Raw genomic sequence first — 23484 nt, forward strand, 5'->3', positions numbered from 1 at the left:
GATACTTATTTCTCTGAATATGGTCTTAGTAACTTCCTAACATATAACGGAACTTTTTTGCAGAAAACTTTATATACCCTGTTCAGAGTATGAAAATTTGGGACATGTAATAAAAAGTTTTACTTTAATTTTGCAGAAATGATTATAACATTTAACGTAGAAACTTAATTAGTACCAATGGTCGTTTGGCAAAAACGCTTGACCCTTTTAGGACAAGACTGAATTTATTGTATTTGTCAACAAAGTAAGACATACCCGTAAATGTGTAGTTTGAAGTTTTTTCATTAATAGGATCAATAAATTATTGCACATTATAATTGAGAGCTATTTTAATTTTTGAAATTCCCCCGAATATTTATGGAATAACATCTAATCCAATGTTTAAATAGGTAATAAAACCAAATGTCTTGACAGCGCAATAATAGCCCAACAGAAGTATAGATATAATTTGTATCACAATAAATATTGGCAGAAATTGAAAGAACAGCACCCAGGAAAATTGTCAGCGACAATTATCTACTAACCGTAAAAGGAAAAGGCAACATTGTTGAACATACTATATATGCGTACATATCCTGCAAATCACCTAACAATTAAATTACCGGTTAAATACCCAATAGCGCTGCCAAAGATCATTGTTTAAGTTTGTGAGATCCTTTTAATTGCCAATTGACAATTTTAACCGTAGCTCTTGTGTTCAATCCTTTCTTACGCAAAGATCTTAGTTTCGGTAGCCGTGACTTGCTGAGTATATCATATCAATGTCTATATATGTATACATTAAATAAGATTGTTAGGGACCGATAAAAATTACGAAATCCTATAACGCTTCTAACCCAAATATTCAAAATATTTGCTTAATACTATATAATAATACTATATATAAAATTTAATAGCAAACAGCTGCGGCCAGTGTTTTCTTTTAGGTTTAGTACACACAAAGTATACCATGATGGTAGCTAACCCACATAATATAAACATATGTATACAGGTGTAATAATAAATATTTGATTAGTATGTAGGTTTGTATAGTATATATATATGGATCATATTTAAATTATTGCTAAGAGCATACTGTATACATACCTGCAGGGTTTACACCACTGATTCTGTTGATCTAAACCAAATCGAGCACGGCACTTTTTCATATTATTACCTAGATGTAGTATAAGTATTTTTAAAATAAATACAAAAATAGAAGAAATTAAATAAAAGCTAAAAAAATGTTATGTATGTAATTTAAAGCGTATGAACAATATATACTAAATGCGCACAAATTCTATTAATTCATACCACTCAAATATAATATATAGGAACGCATTACTATGAGTAGTGTAAGCGCATGGTTATAAGTATATAGTTTATGTATACAATATATTTGAGCGATATCGATATTAATAAAAGTAATATCTAATAGCGGTACATAGAGATAAATACTAATTAGAAAAGTGTTGTAATATATACTGCTTGATTAAAAATAAAAAAAAAAATGTTAAAAATGTTAGATTTAAGTACAGACATTCATTCATACGTAGACAAGTATTTAAAATTAATATTAATTGTTAGCGGAGAAACTAGCAAGATTTAAGCTGTATCTACGTACATATATACATAAATAAATATACATAAATAATGTATGGCTACAAACATGCTACGAGTATCTATAAAAAGTATTAATATAATATAAATCCTTTATATTATTATATAGCTTTAGAGAATAAGCTGATAATATAAACAAAAACTTTTATAACCATCTTGAGCATAACTGCAATAGCTCCGATTCTGAAACGGTTCAATAATAAATTTTGGGAGAGCATGATATCCAATTGATTTAAGCTAAGCAATAATATTTATTTGAAAGCTAGTTATGCGTGTACGTATACAATAGAATTTTGTATTTATGTACAATGTTTTTTATCCAAATTAGTATTTAGGTGAGGTTTTTGCGCTATGAACGTTTTTAAGCTGCAACACTTCACTTCAATTAATTTTTATAGCTTAAAAATTAAAGTCCAACGAAATCTAAAAAATCGAAAAGTGGTCAAATTTTAATGAGCAACCCTTCGAGATTTACCAACTTATTTTATGACATTGTTTAAATGCCTTTTTAACATGTTAAAGCAATATACATATGTATGTACATACTATTGTTTTTGATTATCAATTGTTTAATAGTAAATTGAAAGTGAAATTGATATTAATTTGCTAACCTCCACCACCTGCATCGTTGGTGTCTTGCTTTCGCTTCCGTTTTTTCCCCCGTGACGTGTTCGTGCGGGAGCTCCAATCTGGATACATTTGCATATGTAATTGACGCTCCCGTCTAGCTAATTCATAATATTTGGCTTGCTCGTCACGCCCTAACGCGTGCCACTATTTATTTTTGAGTTATTTTTGTATTTGCATTGTATTATTAGTTTTTATTTATTTTATTTTATTTTATTTTGTTTTTTTAGCATATTTGAGAGTTGATGTATAATGCAATTTATTTGTATACAGTTATGAGTAATTGTAGTAGCCATATAAAATAGGAATAAAGATAAAAGAATTTATTTGTTAATTAAAAAGCAAATCATAATAGTTCTATAGACGTAATTTGCGTAATTTTTTGCTTTTGCTTTCTTTTTTATTTCATATTTAGAATTTTTAAATTTTAGTTTGAATTTTCTTGTTTTTGAATTTTAAAAGGGGCGGGAGGAATTCCCAAAAACTGAGTCTTATTATAGTATCTATTTATTATACACTTTTAAGTTTGCTTTTTATTAGCGTGTTAACGAAATTAATAGCAATGTACGTACATTTTTTAACATAAATTTTTTCAGTGTTAGCAAAAACCACGAAAAAAAAACATTACCATGATATTTGATCTTTTCTGTTCAAAACTTTTTCATTGTGAAAAAAGCCATTTCGGAAACTTAACGCACTGTAGCAGTAAAATACACACTTAGCAAGTAATATTATAAAATGGCCCCAGCTTCGAAAACTGTCTTCTCGTAAGTAAGCCTATAGGCGGTAAGATACTATTTGGCCTATTAAATCAAATAATTTTTGCGACTTCTGTTATATTTGGTTGCACATGGCCTTTAAAGGATCTTGACATACACTCATACGTGAATTCTAGCTTTTCCATAGCAATAAATGAATTTTTTAATTCTTCCTTAATACCTTATAAATAACTAATAGTATATACAGCGTCTGAAATATTTATTACAAGATATAACAGATGACTTAACTAAAAGTCAGTCGAAAGCGCAGCTAGAGAGATCGGCTCTTTCTCAGTTGCAATGATTCTAACTTACTTACTTCTATCGAAGTCCAAACGTATGTTAGCAACACAAAACCAAACAAATACTTAATCGAAAATACCTGAGTATCGGGAGCTTTTATCGAAACGTATTATTCAAAATTTGTGTATAGTACATGTATTCCTAAGCGTTTTGTTACACCAAAATGTATTTTTTCTTGATACCTTGTCAAAATGTACTAATTTTTTGGTTTCATTTACCTAGAGTTAGTCGAGATAAATATATATACCACAGTGATTAGAACATCTAGATCAGTGTTTCCCAAAGTGGGCGATAACGCCCCCTTGTGGCCGCCGCAGGTGTCAATACCAAGAAAGAAAATGGGGGCGTTGTGTAGAGGCCTGGGGGGTTAGCTAGGAGGCCTCTTAGACAACGACTACATGAGCTCTCGACTCTCAGCAACAACTTGGGAACATCAACTAATATGAATTAAAAGATTGCTCAAACTCGGTTCTATATTTCTCTCCGCGTAGTTCATATACATATCTGTCCCATTTTATTGAATATAGAAAAAATGAAAATCATGTCAATCGGTCGCTCCGTTTCATAGCGGGGCATCTCGACAGGATAGAATTTATAGAATACCAACTGTCAAACGTATTGCTATTGCCATTGCCAAATTTGAATGTGGGCATTTGCTATCACAATATAATAATTTGCGCAAAGGTGTAGGGTATGTAGGTTCGAGCTGATGTAGCGCATGCTTTGAGCTCTTGAAAAATTTATTTTATCACTTGCGAAATGACGTCGGGTAGGTTTTGAGCTTTTGAGCTTCTTAAATATTTTCTGTGGAAAATAAAAAAAGGATATTTATCCTTTCTTACAAATGTATTTCTGGGAAAAATAATACGAAAAGGATAAAGATCCTTTTTTTACAAAAGTTTTTCTAGGAAAAATAAGAATTCATATTTTTGGACTACTATATAATAATTGTGCTTAAGCATTCTTATATAAACAATGTAATCTTTATTTTATATTCATTTGTGGTTTTACGCGCAAAAGATGAACATTACTTACGCCTCCTTTACAGTACTCGCGAAGTTAAACGTATTTCTCAAAGCAAAACAATGTCGAAAGTAAAAAAGAAGAGACGGCAATACTGTGCGGAATACATTAAATTCGAATTCATTGAAAATCCCACAAACCCATCCTCGGCTTTGTGTCTTCTATGTCTAAAAACATTTTCGAATGAAGCAATGAAGCCTTCAAGACTGTAAGGTCATTTGAATAAAATGCATCCAGATAAGAGAGACAAGAATGTAGCATATTTTTAAGACCTAGAGAAGAAGCATAATACTCTGCCAAGTGTAACAAAACTATTTTCGGCGGCTGCTAAGCAAGATGACGATGGACTTCGAGCTTGGTACAATATCTCTTTGTTAATTGCTCAAAAAGGCAAACCACATAATATAGGAGAAGAGTTAATACTGCCAACTTCATAAACCGGCCGTAGATATTATCCGAAAAGTTTAAATTCTCAATTCAGCTCGATGAGTCCACTTTAGTAATGAAGCATTGTTGTTGTCTTACGTGAGGTTTATTAAAGATGAGAAAATATGTGAAGAACTATTATTTGCTAGAAATTTAGAGACCGACACAAAAGGCGAAACCATATTGAATATATGTATTGGAAAAGTTTTGCGATGAGAAAGAGATTCCTTTGAAAAATATTATATCAATTGCTACGGATGGCGCTCCGGGTATGATAGGGTGCCATAAAGGCTTAATAGCGCACTTAAAAAATAAAATTCCAGATGTCCTTGGTGTACATTTCGTTATTCATAGACAACATTTAGTTGCTAGAAACTTAAGTGAAAAACTATTTCAATCACTGCAATACGTCATCAAAGCAGTCAATAAAATCCGCAACAGCTCTTTGAATGATAGATTATTTCATCAGCTTTGTGTTACTAATGACGAGGATTTCAATCGTTTGTTGTTTCATACTGAAGTTCGTAGGCTATCAAGAGGCAATTGTCTGACTCGGTTCTACAACCTGTTTGACTCTGTTATAGAGTTTTTGGAAACTAAAGATAACAAACTGAAGACAAGCTCATAACATCAAAGAATGATATAGCTTACATGACAGACCTGTATAAATTGTTCAACGACATGAATCTCCAACGAGGCGATAAACTAAATTTAATTAAAACAAAAAACGTCGTTGCTGCTTTCGCAGCCAAACTGCTTCTACACAAAAAGAATCTGGGCAGACGTGAGTTTCACAATTTTCCGAATTGTTGTCGACGAATTGTTTGCCTACTGCCAACATTTGGAAAACCTCCACATTGACTTCACCGAACGATACCAGGACATTTTGAACTTGGAAGTGCCGGACTGGATTGTGGTCAATCGTTCAATGATTCTTGATCGCATTCCCATCGTCATATTTGTGTGAACGTGGATTTAGTGCTGTGACAACACTGCTTACTAATCATAGAAATCGTTTGCATGTTATCGAACATGGCGACTTGCGACTGTTCTTGAGTAAATTGGAACCTGATATTAACAAACTTATTAAACAGCATCAGATTCATCCTTCACATTAGTTTTTATATATCGATCGATTATTTTAGTTTAATTTTTAATAAAAGATTCTATGTTTTAATACTATACAGTTGTGTTTCAATAATCATTCTTATTGACAGGTGGAGCCCGTAAGAGTTAACTTGAGACCTAAACGCCGTTGTATGTTAGCTACTGCGCTCACGTTTCCAGTTACTGGTTATAGTAAAAGTTTCGTTTAGAATTATCCGTTAATATACATATATAGGTAACCATAACTAATTTGAAGTTATAGTGGTTTTTAAATAGGTGAAAAAATGGGGGCGCTAAAAAAATATTTATTCTCAAAGTGGGCGGTAGACAAAATAAGTTTGTCAACCACTGATATAGATGATTTGAAGCAAGTGATAACTTCAGTTAAAAGTGAAATGTCTTGATTAAACTTGGAACATGTGCTCTTTCACACCGTAGGGAATTTCATATTGTTGAAAATCGAAATCAGACGATAGTCACGCACACAAAATATCATTAAAAGCTAAAAAGTGCTTTACGAGGTGTGTTCAAAAAGTATCGCGAATTTTGAATTTTCGCGGGTTACGTATATTCGAATTTCGAATTTTTTGTGGCGTTATGTTGGTACTCATGTCACTCACATTCCGAATGTTGACTGTGGCATACGGAGAAGCTACCTTGGACCGAAGCAACGTTTATCGGTGGTACAAAATGTTCTAAGAAGGCCGAGAAGATGTGACAAAAATTGGCTTTTGCACCACGATAACCCTGCTCACACATCGTTGCTTGTGCCCGACTTTTTGGCCAAAACAACACACTAATGATGCCGCAGCCACAGTATTCCCCAGATCTGGCCCCTGTAACTTTTTCTTGTTCCCTAAACTGAAGAGGCACATGAAAGGACGACGTTACGCTTCTCTTGACGAGATAAAGACGGCATCGAAGGAGGAGCTGAAGAAGATAAAAAAAAAAAAATATTTTTTGAAGTGCTTCGAAGATTGGAAATACCGTTGGCACAAGTGTATAATATCTCATGGGGATTACTTTGAAGGGGACAAAAAAGATATTCCTGAATAAATAAATAACTTTTGAAAAAACACAAAATTCGCGATACTTTTTGAACACACCTCGTAACTAAGTCACATATTAAAATACAAAGTTGTAATTTTGTACAGTACATCGATGTAGTAGGTAGAGACATTGGCCGTGGCCCCACTCTTTATAAGTTTAACGTAACACATATATAGGTACTCTTCATAAGTTTAAAGTAACATACATATATGTAGTCGAAAAAGTAGTTTCGTATTTTGTTAATAGATGCCGCTGCAGTCGTATATCTCCAGTGCTATGAATCACATTGTGCCATACATAGGGTATTAGAAAGGTGAGAATTTAAGCTTCATTTAACGAAAAAAATTATATTCGGGGAAGTTGAAAAAAAGTTACAGCTATTAAAAAATTAGGGAAAATAATGAAGAAATTCGCTATATTTTGAAATTTTTGTTTAACAAGGGGAAGATTGCCACGCAATTTGTGAAGTTTACGGAGATGATGCTGTATCAGTTCGTGTAGCTCAACAATGGCTCGCTTGCTTTCGTTTCGGAAATGCCGATTTACACTGATGGAATAATGTCTCTAGCGAAAAAATGGCAAGAAGTAGTTGACCAATATGGTTCATTTTTGTTTATGTATTTATTAGTATAAACATAAAAAAAAAACAAGTAAGGAAGGGCTAAATTCGGGTGTCACCGAGCATTTTATGCTCTCGCATCAAATACCGTATTTGTGTAAAGTTTTATTCCGCTATCATCATTGGTTCCTAATGGATATATTATACAGAGAAGGCATCAGATGGAATTCGAAATAGCGTTATATTGGAAGAAGGCGTGGTTGTGAACCGATTTAACCCATATTTCGTACATGTCATCAGAGTGTTAAGAAAATATCATTTACCGAATTTCATTGAAATCGGTCGAATAGTTCCTGAGATATGGTTTTGGCCCATAAGTGGGCGACGCCACGCCCGTTTTCAATTTAAAACAAAAAGCCTGCATGCAGCTTCCTTCTGCCATTTCTTCCGTAAAATTTAGTGTTTCTGACGTTTCTTGTTAGTCGGTTAACGCACTTTTAGTATTTTCAACATAACCTTTGTATGGGAGGTGGTATTATCCGATTTCTTCCGTTTTTGAACTGTATATGGAAATGGCTGAAAGAAACGACTGTATAGAGTTTGGTTTATATAGCTATAGCAGTTTTCGAGATATGTACAAAAAACTTAGTAGGGAGCGGGGCCACGCCCACTTTTCCAAAAAAATTACGTCCAAATATGCCACTCCCTAATGCGATGGTTTAATCGAGTCAGGGCATAATAAAAGGTGTTTTCCAAAGTAAACCCAACTTAAAAACAAAAACAGAACAAATGCTTTTTTGGGAAAATCAATGTATTTTATTCAAAATAGTCTCCTTCTGCTTCAATACAGCTTTTTGCATGGTCAAATCATGTTGAACGAGTATTTTAGCTCGTAGGCCGGTATGGCCGCCAGTGTGCCGGTGCAAGCCTTTTGAATATCCTCTAAGTCTGCATAACTTTTCATGGGCAAACGAAATTTTCCGAAAAGGAAGAAGTCGCACGGTGCCATATCAGAGGAATACCGGAAGTGGTTAATGGTTAAAATGTGATTTTTGGTCAAATAATCGTCCGTCGAATGTTGGATTCTGAGCAATTTTGGTCGTCAGTCAATTTGTACGTAACAAACCGTGCACACAACTTTCGTAAGCCCAAATGTTCGGTTAAAATGCGATAAGTCGATGCTTTGGAGATGTTGTCCATTTCCATAAATTTCAATGCTGATTTTAGCGGACTTTTGACAATAACTTCAATTCCAATCAATGAAATGTCATGAAATTCCCACTGAACAATCGATAAAGATAGCAGATTCTAACGCACTAGTCGACTTATAGATGGCGAAACCAGTAATGCTAGATTCAAAAAGTCCCGTTTACTTTGGAAACATCATGTAAATGTAGCGACTTTCTTAACCACCATTGAGTTTATAACTCCTATATCTGACTAGAAGATATTGTATTTCAATTAAATGAAGCATTATGCCATTCATCTATGCATGTTGTGGATAACAGTATGCCCTTCACACAATAATAATAAAATGAGTATTGAATTCTCTCCCAACATTTTTTAATATAAAGTTTTGACAAAAACGAAAATATGCTCCCGTGATCCAATATATTTTAAATATAAATAAGAATTCTAAATTATTCTGAATTTGAATTAAAATATCCATTTTTGCATTCCCCTGTGGACCCGCCACGGGTGCATATATTCTTTTAATGATAGTGTTTAATAGTGAAGATTCCACTGTTTAAAGATACATGCAGAATTGTTAATAAGCGGAATAAATATTTTTTTACATTAATTTAGCTGGAACAAATATTTTCTACCAATTCAAAGCAAATAATCATTGTGACAAAATTAGCTATTGTAAGTAATCAAATGAACTGATCCATTAAAGTAAATAAAAAACAAAATAAAGTTGACTACATAAATGTAAACTACTTTAATACTTATATTAGAGTGATTCAAACTTTTTTTTATATTTTTTTGTTTTTAACTATTGATACTTTGAATTCTTCTATTTTATGTAAAAAGATTCTCACTAAACATGAACCCTATTGGTCAACATATTTTTAATATTAATTTTATTTCAAAAATTATTCTGAACTTAAATTGAATTTATTCTTTCAGATTGGGCGAAGAGTGGTGGTGGTTGAGCTGCTGGTTTTGAGAACCAATATATGTATATGTAACTATATGTTTGTTAATAATTTATAAAGGTAATAATTTGAGTAGATAGCAATTATTCGTATTAATAGATGATCATTAGCAACGACAAAAATCTTTTGTCAGGGGTACTTATACAAACTAAAGTACTAATTATAAGCACATGTATTTTGTCAAACAAAAGGAATAACACATGTTAGTCAAGATTCTGTAGATTGCAACGCGACTTCTTATTTCAGAAGATAAAATGGCCTTTGAGAAAAAGAATTTACAAGGTTATAATAAAATATCGGCATCCCGGTGAAAGTCTATTATTCCACAACTGTCTGCGTTAGATAGCCTAAGCGTTATACAACAGCATATGGCAGCACAGAGCGTATGCGTAAGACCATTATACTTGAAGTAAATAAATAACTACTACTAACATAGCTGTAGCATATAGTAAAATTAAAAAAATATATATGTGAAATGTACTTGCTAAATTATAGACTAAATAAATAAAATAAAAACTCTAAAAAAATGTGTTAATACTTCGTAAGTTATCAAATATGTAAATATTCTGAGTGCAAGTAAACAAGTAAAATTAGTGCAGTAATTGCAAATGAAAAATGTATATAGTATGTATGTTCTTATATATTACTTTTACAATATACTTTGTTTGTTTCGAAAAATAAAATTTAATTTTTATTTTAATACCTCCCGAATCCGCGGGTGAACGGTCTTTTTTACGCTTTTTCTTTTTCGAAACATAGCCGTAGTTGTCCCGTGCGCTCCACCCTGGATATAATTCCATATGTAATTGGCGCTCTTGTCGCGCCTTTTCGTAATATTTACTTTGCTCTTCACGGCTAAGTTCATGCCACTATTGTTACAGAATTGTGAGAGTATGTTGGTAGTATTGATGCGTCGTACGTAATAATGCGATAGATCGTTGTAATTATTTTGGTTTTTCATGGTGTTAGATGTGATATATGTGTGGATCCAACCAAAGCCAAATTTCGACGAATACATTTTGGAACAGAAAATAAAAGCAAAAAACGAAAACAAAAGAATCGTTTCAATTTTGATATATTAATTTATTTGCTTGTGGAATTTTGAAAATAAAAAAAAAACAACGAATGCAATTCTTGATTTAAACGAAAAAAGCTATATGTGTACGTCGACACACACACACATCATTTCCAAGTATATTTGTATATGTTCATATTTGTGTGAGGGAATGTGCTAAAGGGAGTGTACGCATTTACATTCGCGTTTTGTATGCTACAAAGTGTTTCCTTTTTCTTCAAACTTAGGTAAGTACCATCCGCATAATTACTTATTTGGATTTCTAATCTTTTATTATTATTATTAGTTGCAGACTGTTTAAAGTAGTGGGATATTTTCTTACAGCATATGAAAATTCCTTCGCTTTTTCTTTAATTCAATTTTTTCAGTTTATTTTCACAAAATATATTTTCTGATTAAAGTTTATTAAAAAGATTTCAATAAATATAAAAGAAAAAACAAAGTTGCAAAACAAAACGTCTATTTTACTGACTTTCCAACAACATACTTCGCTCATACTGAGCAAAAGCAAAAATTATATTAAACACATTTACACACATATCTTTGTGTATCAAAAAACAGTTTTTCATGGTATTTCAGTAGGCTGAAGTATTTGGTTAATAATTTAAAATACTTATACTTGCCATAAATAAGTTCTATAATGAAATTCGGTATAATTTATATCAACTTCATGCGTCAAAAAATGTTTCGTTTGCAGTGTCATTTAAAAAATTTGAGCTATTTAATAGCCCTGACAGACGAGCGAAATTAAGGGGTGAGGGGTAGTCAGAATTTTCAAAAAAATAATTTTTAAAAATATTCTCTGAAAATTTCACGTTGACCCAATAATTAATTTTTGAATTATTCGACAAATAACAAAGAGAGCTCGGTGACTTCAAAGCGCTAGTGTGAAATTTTAAACGCGTTTTTCTTAGAACTATGTTTTCTGAACTGGTGACAACGGCAACTCGAAAACCGCTCAGTAAATTTTAATGAAATTTATACAGCTTTTAGAATACATAATAAACTCGGATCTGATCGAAGGATTTTTATTTCAACACATTCTATAATAATGCCATATTACTACTTTTGTAAAATAACACGACTTAATGCCAAAAAAAAATTACTGAAAGCTCGCCATGTTTTCGTGCCTCTGACTACCCCTAACCCCTTAATGCGCCTTAAACAACGCTAATGCGCATTTTTTATGGTGACAGACGGCAGACATGTGCATTTAGACAGCTGATTGTGAAATTTGTTTATTTATTAAAAAAAAGGGAAATAAACATGAATAAAATAAATTATTAATAATAATTTTGGTATACAAATTTAATGAAAAAATTCGTTTATTATTAACTACGTTCAAAGTTAATAGAGTGAAATTAAAAGCAATAATTGATTGTACTTTGAAAATAGTGTGCGAAAAGGTTAAGAATCTTGGAAAAATGGATAGCAAACTGTGCGTTGTTTATTTTCTGCCATCTAAAGCTATTCAAATTTGTTTTTGTTAATATGTATATGTACTTGCACATAATTTAATTAGCAATATATAAAACTGCTGATTCTGATGCTGTAAACGCAAAGGAGGCAGCAGACTTCCAGCGACATCTGTCAAAAAATAGCAAAAAATCTGCCATTTTTGAGCAGTGTTGCCTACTCAAGTTTGGTAAATGCAGCTAAATGCACGAAATTCTTGTGCATTACAAAGTTGCATTAACATGTCAAATACGCAAGTAAATGTAAATTAAGCCCACTAATGCATATTAGCGCTGTCGTCTGTCAGGGCTATAATTATCTGTCAAATCTTCAGTTTCTATGTTGGCAACACCAATGAAGTTCGTAATACCAAAAACGAGTTTAGTTGATCTGAAGTTGAATTCAGCTGAGGAGAGTTTAAAAGTATACTAGGACATTATATTTGAATATACTTTTAAACGAATTTTGTACAACAAGAAAAAACGCTTAAAATTAAATTGCAGATTATTACTAAATTAGGTAATTAAGAGCGCTCAGTCTAGTATTTATTAGAAAATGTAAAAAGATTGATCTATCTTTCACGATTCCTAGAAGTAATTCTTATCGATCAAAATAAATTTCAGTTTCACGCTTCCTCAAGAAAAGTCGTAAAGAATATTAATAACAACTATTGTGAAAATTGAAGTATTTAAGGAATTGTGTCTATTTCTATCCTATAACCGCATTGTGTATTAATTTTGCGTTGCCATTGCCATTAATTCAATAATCAATCAAGCTCATGCGTATGTACATATATTGTTGCACAACGTAAACGTCGATACATCGAATGGAATGGCGGTACTTGCATCATATGAAAATTACAAGAAATTGACATAAGTTTTGTATTGAATGCTATACGTTTTCTAGTGCCATATTGAATATGTGTGATCTACAGTAGGTATTGTTTTACAAACAAATAAGACAGAAAATCCCGACAAAGGAAATCGATTTTTCTGTCAACCAGCAGAGTGTGTCTGAATTATCACACTAAATGCAAACCTTGAACTTACTCGGTGATGCCGCAAATACTGCGCTGGTGTAACCACCAGAAGTATGCAGCACGAGTACATACCGGGTTGTACGATAGGGATGATATGATTTCTAAGTATCGTTTCGTTTGTATCTGTATTGTTCCTACTCAAGAGCTGAACCAGTGGACCATTGTAAACGTGGTGAATTTGTTGTTTTTTCCTTGTAGCAACTTGAAAACGATTACGCTTTTTTAAGAAAATCATCTTCTCCGATGAGGTTCACTTTCATATGAGTGGTGCGGTAAATAAACAAAACTGGTGCGTAGCAAATCTAAAAGTTATTCATGAACAACCATTGCATTCACCTAAATGGTCGGTACTTCATTCCAAATGAATTTGGTAACACCGTCAATATCAATGTATAAATCGATGATGAAATTTTTATGTCCGCAGTTGGAAGAAGTTGATCTTGACAACATCTGGTTCTGCTACACAGCACGTGCAACAACCGAATTATTGCGAGAAAAGTTTGGGTTATTTCAAGAAATTGTGATTTAAGATCATTTGACTACTTATTGTGGGGTTATTTGAAGTCATTGGTCTTTAGTAATAAACTAGACTTTCTTAAAGCTTTAAAAGTCAATATTGTACATTTGATTTCTTTAACAATTAGTGCATTTTTTAAGAAATCATATCACCTTACAAGAAAACCCTGTATTAGCGGGACCACTGCAAATAAAATTAAATGGCATATCGACACTGTGTTTATTTACGAGTGGGTATTTCCCTTGATTAAAAGATTTTTTTTTCAGGCCCCGTTGTTGAAGTTATAGGAAAATGGTTAGAAATTCCCATTATTAAGAGATATTTAAGAGTTTTTTTACGAAATGAATTGTTAAATATGTTATTATTTAAGCAACGGGCAGTGAAATTCATGTCAACAGAGCTTAATTATTTCTTATTTCTCTCATTCTTAGTCAATATTCATGTTATATGGCGGCTCTATCGTTATTTAAGTATCTTTTGCACCATTTATTTTGTTTGTTTTATTATACTACAAATTATGTACTGGAAAGTATTACATATATTATTTATAAAGGTTCGTTTGGTACTTATCCGGCTTACCCTTCTACCAAGTATTTGATTAATCGCAGCCGATTCTTTCAAAGTGCACTCGGCAACAACTTTGGCTCGCATCTCTTTCATGTAGAGCATGAACGCATTCAGTGGCTTTTTTATATGCGGTTTCTTCTTCTCATTCGAATTGTCTTTGCACTCATTTCCTTGTGGATTAGCCGTTGATATTTTACTATCCAAGTTTCTGTAAATAAAAAGTGCAATTCACATTTGCAACCATAAACGAACAAATAATTAATAGTCGGCAATTGGATGTATACAAGTTTATGTAAATAAAATCAAACTAACGTAAGAATAAAGAAATGCTGAGCTAATTAACCTACTCGAAGCGTTGAGGCTGGATTTCCGACAAATACAGTGCTTACCAAATGCATCTGAATGTAAATTAATAATTGAATGTCATAAACTATTCTGATCAAGTCTAGTTTTAACTAATTTTAGTTGAGTATTCTTAAATTAGATGAAATTGCGTGATCAAATGTGTAAACAGAGTTGCAAATTTATATTTCAAAAATTTTGAATTAAAAATTTAAATACAAATTTTTAGCTCAAGCATTGAAATTACAAAATTAAAATTTTATTTAAAAAAAAAAGATGGAATAAAATTTAAAAATCGAATGATCTGATTAATGATGAATATTTTCTAAGCCAAGATGTTCGGAAATAAAAATTTTAAGTTTTATATATTTTTATTTAATTATACTATTTTTAAATCTATTATTTGGGATTAAATATTAGAAATAAAAGAAATTAAAAGCGAATTATCTTTTAATCTCGTATTTGGGGTTAATTTTTTTAACCCCGTATTTGAGGTTAAAAATTAGAAATTATGAGAATTTTTAGTACGGTTTGTGGGAACATTTTTTTAATCCCCTAGTAAGGATACATTTTTTTTTAGTCTGGTATTTGATATTAAAATTAGTGTACAAATAAGGGGCGGCAACTGATGTAGCCAGAAACGTGTTTGCTTTACTTAACCGTCGAATTTGAATAACGAGCTCCAAGTAAAAACTGATCTTATACAAATTAAAAATTAAAAATTATTTATATTTTGTTATTAATAATAGTAGTAAATAAGGAAACCATTACGTTTGCTTAGCTTTTCTGCTGATGCTTAAATCATACGGTCCATCTATTACGGATGCAGCGGCAGCAGCCGCCGAAATACCCACTGTAGCATTCATTACAGCTGCAGCCTTTAGTGCGTTAAAACGTGCCTTAAAAATATTGGTTAAAGCGCGTTCCTGCAATGCCGCCACTGCTGCTGTAGTTGTTTCGCTATTAGTATTAGATGATGGACCATTTAGACCATATAAACAACCGCTGCCTCTACCGCCAGTGCTGCTGCTACTGCAACCATTGAACGCTGCCTGCTGCTGCTGTGGCTGAAGAAGCGTATACTGTTGTTGGTGTTCCAGATTTTTTTTGTTATGCCCAATATTTACTGCCACTGAAGGTGAAACCGATGATTCCGACGTTGCCTGAATAACTTGCAGAGTCTCAAGTTTTTTACTTGGTTCAATTTTGTTTTCCATGTTGATATCGTTAGTATTATTGTTAGCAATATCGCCGCTATTATTGCTTCTGTAACGTTGTCTAGGCGTTTGAGAATTCGATTGTTCATAAAATAAAGCCTTTTTATGAACTAAGTTTGTAGTTGTAGATGCAGGGCTGATTGATGGTTCGAGGTGATGAGCATAATTTGATTTGCGATAATTTTTTCCAACAATAGCAGCACTTATGTTGGGCGGCGTCGGTGTAGTAGTTGGCGTGGACGTTGGTGTCAGGATGTTAGGAGAGTTTGTGGCATTCACGGCCATTGGCGCACTTGAAAGAGATTGTTGTATTTCTTTTTTTTCATTATTTGCATTCTTTATTACTTCAGTGTCATGATCGCCATTGTAGGAACCTGATCGCGTGTTTACAACTCTTCTTAGGAGTAAGCCTTGAAATGTTTCACCGTCCATAGTCGTGTGCTCAGAATTTTCAGTTATTCCACCAGGTTCACATTCGTGTGAGGTGGTAGATGTTCTTTCACCAGCCACTACAATAGAAGAGTCTTGCATATGCGCTTGAACACTTAATGCTGCACATTCCAGTATAATTTCGGAAGCAGAAAGCACGCTTTCATTTACGCTCAGCCCTCGATTATCTGGATGCCAAAAGCAGATAGGAGACGATGCCTCAAACAGTCGCCAGTTTGCATTGCTGCCAACCGTGAAGGGTGATGATGTTTTATTACCACGCTTTACATTCGCATTGCATTCAAATTCATATTCTCCATCATTATTATTAGCTATTCCTGGAGAACTATAAGCAGGAGTTCTTGTGTTGTCATAATTATCATTAGATCTCGGTTCGAAGTCACTGCCGCTAATCTCATTAGCAACTGCGTCTGCATGTTCACTATTTTTGCATACCGTCTTAATATAACGCTCAATAACAGTCTCTATTTCTAACAATGTCTGTTTTTTATCTAAAGCACGCTCACATTCTTTATCGGTTATTTCACTTTTATCACTAATAGAACTCTCCGTTTTAACAAAAGTGTTTGTCGGCAGTGGCTGTAATTCCGACGCAACCGCCATTGCTGCAATTACTGCTGCCCGAGTTAAAATACTATTCGGACACCACGACGATGAATATGCGGAGGATTTTTTACGCGCTTGTAACTGTGACAGATACTTAGAATCGCTTGAGTACAGCCGACGCATCGTTCGCTCGTAGTAAAACTTTGCGCTAGCGCATTGTCGCCTAAGTAAACTCAACTGCGTCTGTGTTGAATGAATTAATTGTTTAGATTGCTGCATATTCTCCCACACGCGTGGTACAATGTGCGCAGTAACTTTGTCAGATATTGTTAAATTGTTTTGTGTCAGCTCAATAAACTGATTGCTAAGCCCTAAATACTTATCAAGTTGTATTTGGGCTTGCGTAAGCGCCGCCTCTTGTGCAGATAAAAGCTCAGTACCGCTCAGATTTGTACTAGTTGCATTTTTGTTTGTCATAAAGGAACTAAACCTGTCAGTCCTGCTGATGTCGGTGGGTAAATTGGGTATACTCGTGTATTGCGTGTTGCTTTGTTTTGGAGAGAGGGTTACGGTATTAAACGCTGAGTTGGTATCAATGTTTTGACTATTGTCGTTTGGCAAATTGTTTCGATTGTTATTATTAACATTTTCGGAAGGTAGTGTACTGCTTGCAAGAGTGTGTAGCATCGAAATACTGGGCGCGCATTCTATCATATGTAGATCCCGTTCCCTCAAATTATCGGCTAGTGCGGGTAACAGACGCGAATACAGAAATTGTGTAGTTAAAAAATGGTTCGAAGCTTCTTGCTGTTGCTGTGAAGATGCCGTTGATTTTTGCTGGTGCTCGTGGTGTGTTGCTGGTTCGTGCTTAGATTTCAAATAAATCTGATCTTTAAATTCGTCAGTTGAATCGCCTGTTAGAAACGCCGGCTCTTCGAAATTATACTGTTTCGATATCGAATTGCTACTGTTATTATTTTTAGCATTATCAAGAATTGGTATGGGAGGCATTGACAGTGGTAACGGCAGCGGCAGAGGAAGGGACAACGGCAAAGGAAGCGGTAATTGGAAAGGAAATGGGAGCGCCAAAGGTGCTGACAGTGGAGATGCTGTCGACAACTTATTCATGTGCTGTTGATCCTTTCGTAAAGCATTTGCAATATTAACATTATTTGCAGCCGATGTTAGTAGTTCTGATTGCTGTTTGTGCTGATAGTCTTGTTGGAGCAAAAGTATTTCTGTTATCAAATTAAGTGCCGCGGGAGGTACGTTTAACTGTTTTGTGGCCTCGGTGGAGGGTAGAGTAGAGCGCGCACTTTGCATACTTAAGTCAACATCATGCTTTTCTTTTGCATTATCTAACATATCGTTATCACGCTGCGAACGGTTGCTTGATTTATTGGGGCCGCCAATATCTTCGGCATCCACATGAAGGGAGCTTACCGCACTTGTTGGTGTATAACATTTTGGTATAACAAGATCTGTAGCAAAGAGTTTAGTTAGGAGCTGGCTCTCTTTTTCATATAAAAGAGTAGAACTGCCGACGGGAATCCTACAATCGTTAGGTGGTAGAAAATTTTCTTGCCCAACATCAACCGCATTTGAACCAATATTTTTCTGCACGGCTAAAACGTGTGTACTTGCTTGCGCTAGACCCATCTTAGGTGGTGACAAATGTTTAAACATATTCTTCGATTGCTCGTCGTTAAGCAGCACATCAAGGACCGAAATATTTCTTCGCGTGTCAGCTTCGACGACATTAGTTTCTCCCGGTATACCACATATACCTCTATTTGGATTGGCACCACTATTATTGCTAAACGCGGTAATATTAAAAGATGAATCTCTCCCACCTTTATGTTTACTATTTACCGTCTGGTGCTCTTTATTTGTAATATCAATTTCTTTACCGTTTATGACTTCATTGTTGGCTTGAGTTTCTTGAGTTTGCGAATATTTTTGCTGTTGCTGGGGGTGATTATCTTGAGGAATAAGTACAACGGGTGTTACTTGCTGTTCAAAGTCATGCTCAAAATATGAACGAGTGTGACTAGTTAGCAATTGATGAGTATTGGCTTCGTGGCCAGAAGACCCACTCAAATCCGATGAACTGCGTAGCTTTTCATCGACAATCTGCTTAGTTGTACGATCTCTATTGCATGCATACATGTGCTCAATATCGGCTATGTCTTCTGAAAAAGACTGCACCGGTGATGCAGCTAGTTTTAAGCTGTCATCATGAGAAGAGTGCATATCTACTAAAATTGGTAGAACATGGACCGACGGGTAAGAATTTAGCGTTACACATGCAGGGATAACTTGGTCAACATTATTACTAACAGAGCATTTGTTTTGCTGGTTTAGTACGTTAATACTTGAATTACTGTTTTTATCATTGCTATGGTTTTTGATACTATCAGTCGCAGGCATATTATAGTCGGTGGATGCAACTAATAACGTATGTGCGGCGGCCATAGCCATTGGGTCAGCACACAATCGTTCTAAGGAATCTACAGCTGACTGCGACTGCGTGGTTGTTTTATTTGTGTCAGGTTCGTTAAGTAAAATCGGTGAAAGCGTTGGAAAAAGAGCGGCACATGTATGCACAGGTGCTTTTATCAACTTTTCCAATGTTAATTGCCGCTGTAATATCGACGACATTAGAAAAGTTGAACTCCTTTATAATTTGTTTAATATTATATTACATTTTAATTGGTTTTTGAACCTTGTACTTTTATATGTTCGTGATTATACACATAAGGGTATCGGTTTTGTTACTAGTTTTCCTTGGTTTTGAAGATTTCGCTCGAGCCGAATGTTGCATAATAATTGCAAGTTAAGCATTGACCGTTTTATCTATTGAAAATATGCACATTTTATTACGACATAATTTTTCGCACATCACCAGTTTAGCAGTTAACAAACAGATACATTAGGGTGCTTTTTTTTTTTGAGCTATTAATTTTTTTTCAATCCCGTCATGAAATTACCTTGGAAATACCCTAAAGATACATAAAATGTATCTGAGCTATAGAAATTTAAAAATAAAAAATCACGATTTTCGTGTATTTTCAACGGAAAATTTTTGCGTGCCTTGGTCCAGTCTTAATGTTAATATTAAGGGCTCAAATTTTCAGGGCATTTTTTTAGGGTATTTCCAAGGAAATTTCATGACGGGATAGAAAAAAATTAATAGTTCAAAAACAAAAAAAAAAAAGACCAATGCACATATTATATATAGATAACAAATGTAGCAAACATTCTAAGAATTAGATGATAAATGTCTGATTTATGCAAAGCATATTTAGCATAAAACAAGAAAAAACATTAACTTCGGTAGCACCGAAGCTATAATACTCTCACAAATACAAAAAATTTCTTACAAGACATGGACTAAGACCTAACCAATTTTTAAATGATTTTTTTACTTGTTGGATACTAATAAGAGATTGCACCAAAGCTCGTTCAGTATAACGAACTTTCGTAATGATTAATTTTCGGTTGAACTTCTTTGCAAAAAAATAGGTTTCGTTAATCTGATGATATTTTAAAAGTTGTACCACATCAAAATATAAATGAATTTTTTTCAAGTTTCCATTGGCTTTGAATTAAACGTAGCTTAGTTAGTTCAACATACTTTATACGCGCGGTCGGTTCTATTTCGATTTCGTTTTGTTTCGATTAGTTTAGAAGGTACAATGTCAATTAGAAAATCTTTGAGATTATAAGATATATGAAAGATTTTAGATGATTCCTCTATTTCAGAAAACGCCACGTCCGGTAATGATACTTAAAATATAGGAATACGTCCGAAAACGTCCGATGGCATGATATCAGTACCTCATTTCTATCATAATATGATTGAGAAATAAATAAATAAATGATCAGGATGACGGGAAAAGTTGAAAATCGGGTGACCGTTTGTCTCTTGTAACTTGAGTAAAAATTTAAATATCTTGATGAAACTTGGTATGCGGCTTTCTTTGTAAAAAAAAAAAAAAATACGAGTTCGAATATGGGCGGAGCCACGCCCACAAATCGCAATTAACCAAAAACCTATAAAGTGTCATAACTAAGCACTAAATTAAGATATGAAACTGTAATTTGGTATAGGGGATTTGAAATGAGACGTGCTCACGCCCTCTAATAAATTTATTGTACATATCTCCTAAACTATTAGTGCTACAGCAACCGAATTTGCTTGGATCATATATTATAAGAAGAGAATAAGATATCGGAAAATCACCCCGCTCCCTCTTCATATAACGGTACTATTTAAAACTACTGAAAGCACAATAAATCAATAACTAAATACGGGTCGATATTTCCCTGAGCTTCCATATACCTAATATAAAGATTCTAGAACATCCAGGTGACTTTATACTGGATATATCGGCCAATATTTGAGTTATTACCAAGAAAATTATAGAACATGTTTTACTTATAACTGTATAAAACATAACATAAAACTTCAGGTAGCCTCCAAATAACTATTATCAGTTTTTTGACCTTGCGCCATGGTGATGGTATGTAAGATATCTTAATGAAACCCCTTGAACATGATTTTTCACACCTTTATCCTTAATTTATGAAATTTTGTTTATCTATGTAATCATAATGATACATTTTCTGTTCTAGTTTATACTCAGCTTTTTCGCATAAACCACGTACATTCTGTTTAAAATATTTATGTGTGTATATACAAAAGTGTGTATATACATATAATGTACATGTAAACACTCAGCATATTAGGTTTGAGTAGTGTGAACTTTTGTGTTGTTTGCTACAATTATCCACTAGCCTCAGAATTTCTCTCATTAAACGAGGCTGCTCTCTTATCAATAATTGAAAGAAGCAAACCAAAAATGTCTCTCTCGCTTGGGTTAAATGTAAATTATTAAGCTCTTGTTTTTTCTTATCTCTATTCGGGTTGTTTGAAACTTGTCCATTCACCCAACAGGAAAAAATGCATATAGTGCGAAAATTACTTTTATTTAGAATTAGTCTTCTTAATTTTAAAATGTCAATACCAATTCTCGTCTCAAAAATTGGTTTAATCTTTTCTTACGTATTTGATTTATATTCATAATAACAAGGAATCCAATTCACTATAAAAATACATACACATTAGAACTCGAATAAAGTATGCTAAAAGGTAAACAATACGGCGATGAATAGAATTTAGTAATAGGTAATTATATGGAATATGGGTATATTGAATTCTTTCATTCAAAATATTGCTCCCATTAATGGAAAATCATCAATTTTTTGAAGAAACACTTTCAAATTAATATATAGTTCCAATAAATCATATCTCTTCACAAATACTGTAAAAGACAAGAAAATAGTTAACTTCGCCGAAGCTATAATACGCTCACAGATAAAAATGCTTATATACAAGAATTTTGTTCGGTTCACCTATTCTTAGGACCACATTGTATGCGCAATTTCCTGAAGCTACCTTTTAAAAAAATTTAATATAATATAATTATAGTTTAGATCGATCAGCTCGTATGGTAGCTATAGTGGTCCGATCTGAAAGTTTTTTACGGAGATTATAGCATTGCTTGTAATAATAGTGTATGAAGAATTTGGTGAAAGAACCTTTTGAAATACAAAAATATTTCATTCAAATGCTGCATTTTAATCGATTAGTTTGTATGGCAACTATATGTTATAGTGGCTCAATCTTTTAATCGAAATTTTTTCGGAATTTAAGGCTGCCTTCTCTGTCTGTCCAGTTAATAGCGTTGTCCGCTTAATAGAGCATCGATTTAATAGAGATTTAACTTTATTTTTGGTTTGTGAATGGTTTTCACTATCATATCTTCTAAGTTGGTTAGAACTGTATGAAGTGTGCTAATTTTACTAAAAGTGGTTCAGTAGTTTAGGAGTCCATTGCGAACAAACAACGTGACACGTAATTTTTATATAGTATAAAGATTTCTATATGTATAAATATATGTATGTATGTTAGTTAATCTTGTTTCCTCAGTAATTTCTCGCAGGGTCTTTTTTAAAAGTGGGTATATATATAACTGGAATTGTAGTATTTCATTAATTTCAAACGTAGCTTGAGAACTTCTGTGCTCAAGATGAAATGGTATTGTGTTTTTATACTCTCGCAACAAAAACCTAAAACTAAAAGAGTCAGATATAGGGTTATAGGGTTATATATACCAGGGTGACGATAGAGTTGAAATCCAGATGTCTGTCTGTCCGTCCGTCCGTGCAAGCTGTAACTTGAATAAAAATTGAGATATCATGATGAAACTTGGTACACGTATTTCTTGGCTCCATAAGAAGGTTAGGTTCGAGGATTGGCAAAATCGGCCCACTGCCACGCCCACAATGGCATAACTAAGCCATAAATAAAGATATTAAAATGAAATTTGGCACAAAGGATCGCTTTAGGAAGGGGCATATTTGGACGTAATTTTTTTGGAAAAGTGGGCGTGGCCCCGCTCCCTACTAACTTTTTTCTACATATCTTGAAAACTACTATAGCTATGTCAATCAAACTGTATGCAGTCGTTTCTTTTAGGCAATCCATATACAGTTCAAAAATGCAAGAAATCAGATAATAACCACGCCCACCTCCCATACAAAGGTTATGTTGAAAATCACTAAAAGTGCGTTAACCGACTAACAAAAAACGTCAGAAA

General features: G+C 33.5%; 1 protein-coding gene across 15 annotated transcripts in view; it reads right to left on the minus strand.

Annotated features, from left to right (window-relative positions):
* LOC108969987 (putative GPI-anchored protein pfl2) overlaps positions 1 to 23484 on the minus strand; it is a 198825-nt gene that overhangs the window by 24192 nt on the left and 151149 nt on the right. For 8 of the 15 annotated variants that reach the window (XM_018935054.1, XM_018935053.1, XM_018935058.1 and 5 more), the window contains 3 exons: positions 14277 to 14472; positions 10315 to 10480; positions 1087 to 1156 (listed from right to left, as the gene is read on the minus strand). In XM_018935054.1, coding sequence (XP_018790599.1) covers positions 1087 to 1156; positions 10315 to 10480; positions 14277 to 14472 — 432 coding nt within the window. Of the gene's footprint in view, positions 1 to 1086; positions 1157 to 2210; positions 2374 to 10314; positions 10481 to 14276; positions 14473 to 15377; positions 19728 to 23484 lie in introns of those variants that run through there. The other 7 variants (XM_018935046.1, XM_018935048.1, XM_018935043.1 and 4 more) reach the window with 5 other exon arrangements.

Source organism: Bactrocera latifrons, unplaced genomic scaffold, assembly GCF_001853355.1.
Source record: "Bactrocera latifrons isolate USDA-ARS-PBARC rearing strain unplaced genomic scaffold, ASM185335v1 scaffold_274, whole genome shotgun sequence".
Classification (NCBI taxonomy): Eukaryota; Metazoa; Arthropoda; class Insecta; order Diptera; family Tephritidae; genus Bactrocera; species Bactrocera latifrons.